Source organism: Peromyscus eremicus, chromosome 3 (assembly GCF_949786415.1).
Source record: "Peromyscus eremicus chromosome 3, PerEre_H2_v1, whole genome shotgun sequence".
NCBI lineage: Eukaryota > Metazoa > Chordata > Mammalia > Rodentia > Cricetidae > Peromyscus > Peromyscus eremicus.
In genome coordinates this window covers 84,837,463-84,847,182 of record NC_081418.1, presented here as the reverse complement: position 1 = coordinate 84,847,182, position 9,720 = coordinate 84,837,463, and the positions used below count along the sequence as shown (strand labels likewise).

The window sequence follows — 9,720 nt, the reverse complement described above, 5'->3', positions numbered from 1 at the left end:
GCAACAGTGGTCCTTCAAGTGACCTTGACAGGAAACGGGGACCAGGTCACAATGCTACTCCTGGCTTAGAAAACAGTGACCTGGAAATCTATGGCCTGGGGAGGATGGGGTCAGGTGACCATGGGACTCTTGGCATCTGAGGGGGAGGGAGCACAGACTGTGAAATGTGACTTCCCTTGAAGTCTAAGAAATTTTGGGTTTAGCCCGAACATGTGAGATCCTTAAGGTCAGGCAGCCCAGATGTGAGGAGGCCTTGGTGAGAAACTGGAGGGCTAGATGGGTTAAGAAGGACATGGAGTGATAATGGGTCAAAAAACAAAACAAGAACCCAACCAACCAACCAAAGAAAACCAATCAACCAAGCAAAACTCCTGATGGCAGCCTGGGCCTGCTCCCAGGGGAGGTAGGATGACAGTCCACAGAAGGGGCAGGACAACCTTCTGTTGTTCCCAAACTTTAGCAAGGAAAGACCCATCCTCCCCCCGCCAGATGGGGCTGGGACTCACCTGGAGACCGAGTTCTCAGAGGTGTGGGGTTTGGAAGCATTGCAGAGGACTGGCCGGGGCCTCACACGCTCCCAGGGCCTGCCAGAGACAGCACCAGGGCCTCAGCTTTCCATTTCTAACTCTCAGAGGGTATGGAGACAACTCTCACTTCAGACCTGCTGCCTGATGGGTACTCTTGATACGACCTTCAAGACCCATTGTGCTGCTCCCCAAGCCATGGCCTCTGGGACTTAAAGATGAGGAGGTGGGACCCCCACCTCCTTCCTATGCTATAACCTCACCACCGAATGCACACTAGTCACTGAGCATAACCATATCCCATAGAACCACACCATGGCCTCAGCTGTCTATCCCATCATGCATCCCTTCCATTATTGGGTGTGTTCTTTGCTGCTCTGAGACCCACACCTGTTCTGTGGGTACAGTTAGTCCTGGACTGCTGCACCAGAGGCTGCCTGGATCCAAGAGATGGGGTCCCTGAGGGTCATGAACCATGGAGGGAGGGGCTCTGGGAACAGAGGGAAGTCCTGGGACCAGCTGAAGGGTTGGGCATACCTGGCAGGTGACATGGGCGTTCCGGCTCCTGGGCACCAGGACCAGCAGCTCGGATGTATGCTGTTCCACAAACTGCTCACACTGAGGAAAGACAGACACACACTATGTAGGCCCCAGCCTATGACAGGACGCACCTGTCCCACAGTCCTGGCCTTTCTGCCTCTGCTCTATTCCTTCTGACTGTGAGCATGTATCTGTCTGTCAGTGCCTGGCTGACCACTGAGACTCTACCTAAGGGCTGGAGAGATGGCTCAGTGGATGGGCACTTCCTGCTCTTTTGGAGGACCTGAATGATGGCTCATAACCATCTTTAACCATAACCAGTTCCAGGGAATCTGCTGGCCTCTTCTGGCCTCCCTGGGCACTGCACACACATGGTGCCCATACACACACACATGAAATAAAGCAAAATAAATAAATAAATAAATAAATAAATAATAAATAAAAGGACCCCACCTAAGAAAGGCAGGATACTGGCGCTGGCTGCTGGTAGGAGACCAGCCGGCTCACCTCTCAACATTGGTTCATGTTTGCCCAGCACGCCTGAGGCCTTCAGTTTAAACTTCCTGAAGCACACGAGACTGAGCAGAGTGGTACCTGCCTGTAGTCTCAGTACAGAGGAGGTGGAGGCAGGAGGATCAGAAGTTCAGTTTAGGTTCCGTGAGACTCTCTCTGAAGAAAGCACTTTTCTACTTTGGTGAGGGAATTTATTACAGGTTTACAGAACCATCCGTTACAGTTCTTGTAAAATGTCTTTGTTGTTGTTGTTTTGTTTCCGAGGCAGGGTTTCTCTGTGTAGCCCTGGCTGTCCTATAGACCACTCTGTAGACCAGGCTGGCTTCGAATTCAGAGATCTGCCTGACTACAGGCGTGTGTCATCACCGTCTGGCTTTAAAGTTGTGTTTTGTTTATTTTGTATGTGGGGGACACGTGTGCTCAGAAGAACAGCTTACAGGAGTTGATTTCCCCTTTACCGTGTGGATCCCAGGGATTAAACTTAGGCTGTCATCTTGGTGGCAGTGCCAGTGAGCCATCCTACCCAGTCCTCTCCCTCTTTCCTCTCGTTCCCCCCCCCCCCCCCCCGCTGTGTGTCTGTCTCCTGTCCCCAGACGAGGTCTCATGTAGCCCAGGCTGACCCTGAACTCATTATTTATATAGCTGAGGCTGCCTTTGAACTCCTGATTCTCCTTCCCAGCCTTCCAAAGGCTAGGACTACAGGCCAGCACCACCGTACCTAGCTTCTAACCCTCTTGTGTAGGTGGACTTCTCCCAGTTGAGTTACAGAGGGGGCAGGGTGGGACAGGAAGGATCCTGGGAGAAGGCTGAGTTCTTTGCCTGCTCCAGTTGGCCTGGGCTCTGCTCATTTTCTGGTGCCTCGTGGGCACTGCCGAATGCTACCCACCATAGGGGTAACATGTCACACCAGGGGCACGGTGTGGCCAACACACCCTTGTGTGAAACAAAACAGTATGACCCTTTTCTACTGGGACTGACAGCGCTTAGCCCATGATGCCTGCTGATGCTCCACTTGGGCCCGGTGATGTCTCTTAGCAGTTACAGTTGTGACAATCCCACCATTGTCTGACCCACACCCTGTCTACCTGGCTGGGCTCCAGTCCAGCGTCCTGTGTGTCTCTGGCTACAAAGTGTCCTGGTTTAGCCACTACCACACACAGGCCGTAAGGCCTACACCCATGTACCCACCCTATACCTTTTGCCTGTCCAGCCAGAAGCGAAGGCAGGCCTGGCGCATTGCCTGTGGCATAGCCTGTTCGCTGGCGTTCCATGCCCGGGTGATCACAGACTTGCAGAGATGGCACTCGGTGTCTTGTCGTGGCCCTTCTTCTGTCAGGGACTCCAGAGCAGGGAGGGCTGAAGAGAAAAGAGCCAAAACTGTCTGTCCCGCAGGCGGGGCATGATGGCACATACCTTGTCATGCCAGCACTTGAGAGGCTGAGGCAGGAGGACCACACCAAGCTGGAGGCCAACTGTGGTGTTGTAGAAGGACTCCGTTCTAATCCTTCCCCCAAAGCTGTCCTGCGCAAGTGTTGGTTCTGAGGCTGGAGAGATGGCTCAGTGGTTAGGAGCACTGGCTGCTCTTCCAGAGGACCTGGGTTCAATTCCCAGTACCCACATGGTGGCTCACAACTGTCTGCTATTTCAATTGTAGAGGACTAAACATCCTTCACGGCCTCTGTTGGAACTAGGCACACACATGGTATATAGATGGAGATGCTGGCAAAACACCCCTACCCATACAAAATAATACGTAGTTGAAAATAGTGTTGGTTCCTGTCCCCCACCTTGTCCGTGTTCCCTCCTTCCCCACGTGTGCCCCGCAGTGACATAAGCCAGGAGGAGGACCAAGGAAGGAGGACAGTGGGGGAGGTGACAGCAGGCTTACCTGGGCCAATGGCGTCCTCACTAGAACATCGGAGGACGAGGCCGCAGACGAGCTGGGGCACCACCCGGCCCAGCAGTGCATCTAGCAGGAGGACTGTATAGCGCTCGGCCAGGCACTGGCAGATGCCACCCACCACCAGGGGTACCACGTGGCACGCCTGGGCCACAGCCACGGCCAGCACACCCTGGGGTGGAGGTGGAGAAAGGACAGCATGGGACCTTCCTCTGGCAGGCTCTTGTTTGTACCCGTGGGATTGGGCACCCCAGGCACACCCTCCTAGGAAGGAGAGCTGTCCACGGGCCACTGAGCATCCAAGACAGCAGGGGACCTGGGGTGCACCTGGAGTCTCCGAGAGAGAGTCAGTGGTTGACTCTAGACCCAGATCTGACTCCAAAGGCTTTAGAGTCACTTGAAAGGGGGCAACAAGGCCACGGCTTCTCACAGCCTGGCCGGAAGCTAGAACTCGAAGCCCGTTTCCTGACCCAGGGCCACCCTCCTTCCCCATGGTCACCCATCACATCCATCACCAATGGGCCGTCAAAGCTGACAGACCCTTGGCTCTGCGAACCCCTGGGAAAACCAACACTTCTCCCATCTCACTTCCAAACTACCTCGAAACTGAAGGGTCACAGAGGTCACGGACCTGTGGCTCTTTCCTTTACATGTGACAACCTGACCCCAGTGCCAGGAGGCTGAGGAAGGAAGAGGGCTCAGAGTACGGACACCCCTGGAGTGCGGCACGTCCCAAATGGGGCCCTTCACTTAAGGCACCCACCTGTGATCGACCCACACATGGCTCTCCTCCTGTTATAGTGACACAGGCCAACAGTCGGAGTCAATGACCAAGCTGTTCACTGGTGAAATGGCTCCACCAGGCCAACAGTCGTTGGAGTCAATGACCAAGCTGTTCACTGGTGAAATGGCTCCACCTCTGTGATACCTCCACCCATGCCTCCCCTGGCTGTATCCTCTCTCTGGTCCCTGCTGGCTGGAGAGGATGACTTCTGACCTTAGGAAGCCTCGCTGTGCCTGCTCCCCTTTCTGGAACACTTCACTCCTGCACCCCCGTCCAGCTCTCATCCTGCCTGGTGGTCCAGCAGTTTTCTGATCAATCAAACACTCTTCCTCTCTGGGCTTCCCTGGCAGCATACCATGGGCCCCACTTTGCTGGCTGTTCCCTCTCGGCTCTTCTGATGCCGTCTCCACCTGTCCACACCTTGTCTCCCAATGGTTTTGCTCATGCTTTGGGTCCTTGATTCGGTCTTCAGCCAGTGATGTTCAGGCTGAAGTGACTGGGGTTTTGTTTGTTTTTGCAAGTGTATGCGTGTGTGTTCGTGCATATGTGCGCTTGTGTGTGCAGATATGTGGAGGCCAGAGGTCAATGTAGTGTCTTCCTTAGTCACTCCCACCTTATCATTGTTTAAGGTTTATTTTTATTCATGTATATGTGTGCATATCTGCACATATGTGCAGGTACCCATGGTGCCAGAAGGGTATTGGATTCCCCAGAGCAGGAGTTACAGATGGTTGAAGCCTGACAGGGGTGCTGGGAACCCGGCTCAGTCCTCTGGAAAAGCTCTTAACTGCTGAGCAGTATCTCCAGCCCCTCTGCCTTGTATTTTGAGGCAAGGTCTCTCACTAAACCTGGAGCTCACCCATTTGGCTAGGCTGACTGGCCAGCAAGTGTTGGCGATCGGCCTATTTCTGCCTCCCCGGTGTGTAGGGTTACAGGTGTGCACTGCTACCCCTAACTTTTTATGTGGGTGCTGAGGATCTGAACTCAGGTTCAGCAAGTACTTTACTCACTGGGCCGTCTTCCTAGCCCCCTGAGCTCATTTCTACTTGATGGATGCCCTTAGCTCCTGAGGGCCTTGTTTCCTCCCAGATTTTGGCTTGTTACCTCTCCCTGGCTCACCTGTCCAATTCCCATCATTTCATCTGTGTGAACCCTCAGCTCTGCAGGGTCTGTAGTCTGCACGTTCCTCCCACAACACAAGCTTCAGAAAGGCTGAAATGTGCGCCCTGCTGTGGGTCTTAATGAGTGACATTGCTGTAGGTCCCCATTTGGGCAGTGTTGATAGGGCGTGGCCATTTGTGGGCAGGACAACCCTGGGCTGATGAGGCCTTTGGGAGAAGCCACTATGGGTTTGGAGGACAGAAGGGATGGAGATATTTTGGTGGACACTCTGTTTTTGAGAATTTAACACATTTCCCCCCACAGTGACAACCAGGCCTTTCTCAGCCTTCAGATGGTGAGCTGCTGGAAGAGGAGGCTGGCCCTGACCTATTCTCCCATACCTGAGCCTCAAGGTTCCTTGGGTAGGGACCAGGCATGGGTGTCTTAACTCCTCACAGCCTTCTTGGTGTGTTGAGGTGGGGGAAGGTGCAGCTACTGGAGGCCCTCTCGAGCTCTATGTGGTTCCGGACACTGAGGCCTTACCTTGGGAATCACGGCTTGGACCCTCTTGATCAGAGTCCTACAGAGCCAGCAGAAGGGCAGAGGGATGGGGAGCTGCTGTTCAGAGAGGTCCTGAGGAAGGAAGTGGTGAGGTGGGTTAAGGCTGGGAGGTGCCTTCCGAGCCCTGCCTGTCTCTCTTTGCTTTTCTACCTCCTAGTTCAAGCTCTGCCTGGTGGTTTTCGTCTCTTCCCAGCTCTGCTCCTCTGGGTGCTCATGTGTCTCAGTGGCCACTTTAGCCTTCTGGATTCCCCATAAGCGGCTGTTGGGGGGTGAGGTGGGGAGGGCTGGCTTACCTGTGTGTGAAGCCCAGGCCTAGCCAAGAGGGCCCCTGGCATGGCGGAGAGGACCAGCTTGTTCAGCAGAGGGTCTGGAATAGCATCCTGCGTCCCTGGCTCCTGTTCTGGCTTAGCCTGCGCCAGTGGGCACAGCCCCACATGATTGCAGATGGCCTTTGGGTTCTAGGACACAGAAAGGTAAGGGCTGTTAGGATCAGGAGGGAACCCCTCGCTGCCCGGGCTCTGCTCAGGGACAAGGACCGGCACAGTCTTTGAGCCTGGATTTATGGGGAGCAGGCTGGGTGGGGTGCTCCATCTTAGGATTCCAGGGAAGGGCAAAGACAGAGATGGGGTGGTGTAGGGCCTCGGGGCAGGTGACCTGCCCGTGAGCAAATTGTGTGAGAATAAATAAGAATGTGGGTGTGTGAGAGAGGGGATGGAGGGTATGCCTGAATGTCTGTAGCATGTTGTTGAGCAGGTACCCTCTGATCTGGGTGTCTGGATGAAGGAACTGTGTTTCCTATGGCTATAGTGGTGTGTGTGTGTGTGTGTGTGTGTGTGTGTGTGTGTGTGTGTGTGTGTGTGATTCCATGTGTGTATCTGATTGAGTGGTGTATGTGTGTGGGTCGGTATGGATATGGGTGTTCATGTATATGTGTGGGTGCTGTGTATGTATCTAGTTGAATGGTCTCTTTCTCTCTCTCTCTCTCTCTCTCTCTCTCTCTCTCTCTCTCTCTCTCTCTCTCTCTCTCTCTCTCTGTGTTGGGGCCACTTAAACAGGAAAGTGGCTACTTAAGCACATAAACTGTGTGGTGGGTGTGGCAGGCAGGTCGGGGCCCTCACTATCTGGCTCTGGAAGTAGTCGATAACCAGGGGCAGGTAGACATCGAGCACTTGGCGACATCGGGGCACAAGCAGCTTCAAGGGAAGGACCTCACACTCCTGCTCCAAGAACTTCCGGATTGTGTCCTGGGAGGGCAGAGAAGGGACGGTTAGCTTGGCCTTTCTGAGGTCTGCCCCCACCAAAGTTCCCTGATGCAAGGCCTCCACCAGAGCACACTGGATATGTGTGGGTGAGTGCGTATGAGTGTGTGTGCTCATCCTGGAGTTACAAGCAGCTGTAAGCTGTCTGATGTGGGTGCTGGGAACCAAACTCAGGTCTTCCAGAACATTATGTGCTCTTAGCCACTGAGCCATCTTTCTATCCCCTAAGCTCAGTTTTATGAACCTACTCTTGGGTGGCTGGATGAGTGTGAAGGCCTCGCCTCGGCCTGGAAATAGCCATCTGAGGAGCTTGCTCCTTTTCCTCTCTCTGCCCCTCATCCCTTGTTCCCTAAACTTCCTCCAGGATCTGGTTCCCATTACCTGGAAAACGTCTTCCTTGGTCATCTTTACGAGGAGGTGGACAATATCCTCACATTCTTGGCACAGGTCATTCTGGAAAAAGGGTCTCAAGTGGGGCAATTGAGTTGGGGTGTGCTCCTAGCTCCAGGGAGGGCAGCTTTCTCTGACACAGGCTGACAGGTCCATCCTATTCACCCATTGTGTCATCACATCCATTTCATTCCGTTCAATCTACTCATCATTTTATGTCATACTATACTACACCGTCCATCCTCCATGCCACCCCGGTCTCTGTGGGAAGCCCACTTATGCCCGCTCAGAACCCACCCCAATTCCTTCTTTCCAAACCCCTCGTGCACCCTTGGGTGTTACTTACAGGTCCTGCGTGTCCCCAGACTTCCTGTAGGCAGTGCCCCAGGGCTCTGCACTGCACTGCTTGCTCCAGATTTTGGCACCAGAATTTAGGGCCCTGTGCACAATCCAGGGATGATGCCGACCCGGCGGCTACAGTTAGGGTCAGAGCGGCCTTCATCAGGATCCAGGATACACTTGGCACCCTGCCTCCAGCCCACCTCCAACCCAGTTTCATTGCAAACGAGTGGCCATCACTTATGTCAATCATCTCTGAGTCCTCCTGCCTCAGTATCCACCAGCTGACCTTGGACGCGCGCCTAGGGCCTCTCTGGACCTCGGCTAACTTGTCTTTAAATTCAGGAATATGTGCAGGCTGGGGTCGTTCTGGGCACAGAGCTGGCTCAGTAAGTGGTGGAGATGCCTCTGTGTGTGTGTATGGGGGGGCGGGCTGGGAGACTCACCTGCACCTGGGCTGCAGAGTGTGGGCAGCAGCAGCAGCAACCACTGCAGCAGATGTGACTTGGCCATGGCTGCCTACTGCTTGGCACCCCACTTGAGGCAGAGGCTCTTATAGTGGGGGAGAGGACCCGGGGGCCGGACTCCATGGGAGCAAGCTGACCTCAGTGTTTGCCTGTGTCTTGAGAGCCCTCCAGGTGTTTGATCCCAGGTCTTCTCAGCAGGGTCACGCCTGTCACCTCCCCTGTGCTGGCTGCTCTTGGTTCCTATTCCTTTCCTTTGCCCTCTTCCCCTGCTCCCTCTGTCCCTCTGCTCATCTTCAAGAGGGTCTTGCTTAATCCCAGCTCTCTGTGCGAGGGATGTTGAGGCAGGGCTGTGAGTGGGGTCAGAGTGAACCTCTCCAGCCCCACCCCAGGCTTCTCAATCCTCAATCCTTACGCAATGCTCTCAAGAGCTTCCTGCCTGGTTCTTGATGCGGGGTGAGTGCCGGAAGGGCACACCCAGGGTGCTCCTGGGCTACCTAACTCCCACTCCCTCCTTGAGCGAGAATTGTTGAGACCAAGGTTGGATAAAGCATAGGGACAAACAGCCAAACGAATGGAAACACATGAACTATGAACCAATGGCTGAGGGGCCCCCAACTGGATCAGGCCCTCTGAGTGGGTGAGACAGTTGATTGGCTTGATCTGTTTGGGAGGCATCCAGGCAGTGGGACTGGGTCCTGTGCTCATTGCATGAGTCGGCTGTTTGAAACCTGGGGCCTATGCAGGGTCGCTTGACTCGGCCTGGGAGGAGGGGACTGGACCTGCCTGGACTGAGTCCACCAGGTTGATCTCAGTCCTTGGGGGAGGCTTTGCCCTGGAGGAGGTGGGAATGGGGGGTGGGCTGGGGGGGACGGGAGGGGGCCGGAGGGGGGAGAACAAGGGAATCCGTGGTTGATATGTAGAATTAAATTATATTGTAAAATAAAATAAAATTTAAAAAAAATCCTGATTCTGTAGACTGGTTGGTGCTAGTGAGAAGAGGTTTAGACAAAAATGAGACAGTACAGTGTCCTGGGAGGCTGAGGCGGGGACCGAGGCTGAGATTTCTGTCCGTCCCCGCCCCCCGCCCCCCCCCCCCCGTCGGTCCCCCCCCCCCCCCCCCCCCCCCCCGCCCGGCCTGCGGCTCTCAGGTTACTTTATCCAGAAGCAGATACCCATGCCCCTTAGCCACCACCGCCCCCCCCCCCCCATATGAGATGGGCTCAGCTGAGTCCAGGGCACATGGTCCTCTGAGGCTATGTCCCCACCTAACGGGGCCCTAGAGAGAAAAAGCTACAGCTTGATGCAGAGCAGGCCCTGTTGGAGTAGAGGAGAGGACAGTAGG

At 54.7% G+C, this 9,720-nt stretch overlaps 1 protein-coding gene across 3 annotated transcripts; it reads right to left on the bottom strand.

The window, feature by feature from the left end:
• Nucleotides 1-521: 521 nt before the first annotated feature.
• On the bottom strand, nt 522-8,424 carry Sftpb (surfactant protein B). 3 transcript variants are annotated; one of them, XM_059256716.1, is made up of 10 exons: nt 8,358-8,424; nt 7,919-8,046; nt 7,564-7,635; nt 7,042-7,167; nt 6,217-6,381; nt 5,906-5,995; nt 3,455-3,649; nt 2,773-2,916; nt 1,062-1,142; nt 522-584 (listed from the first exon to the last, which is right to left on the bottom strand). In XM_059256716.1, exons 1-10 carry the CDS (start codon nt 8,422-8,424, stop codon nt 522-524), a joined length of 1,131 nt encoding a protein of 376 aa, XP_059112699.1. The 3 variants fall into 3 exon arrangements, with proteins under 3 accessions (XP_059112699.1, XP_059112698.1, XP_059112700.1); XM_059256715.1 differs by having other exon boundaries at nt 2,773-2,933; nt 3,466-3,649; XM_059256717.1 differs by having other exon boundaries at nt 2,773-2,933; nt 3,466-3,580.
• Nucleotides 8,425-9,720: the final 1,296 nt, after the last annotated feature.

What these genes read in the sequence shown, in the direction of transcription:
- Sftpb (XM_059256715.1), bottom strand. Translation starts at nt 8,424, where the DNA reads ATGGCCAAGTCACATCTGCTGCAGTGGTTGCTGCTGCTGCTGCCCACA. An exon ending in ACTCTGCAGCCCAGGTGCAG is followed by an intron (nt 8,047 to 8,357) that starts GTGAGTCTCCCA and finishes CCCTAACTGTAG; the next exon opens with CCGCCGGGTCGGCATCATCC. An exon ending in TCTGGGGACACGCAGGACCT is followed by an intron (nt 7,636 to 7,918) that starts GTAAGTAACACC and finishes CCCTTTTTCCAG; the next exon opens with AATGACCTGTGCCAAGAATG.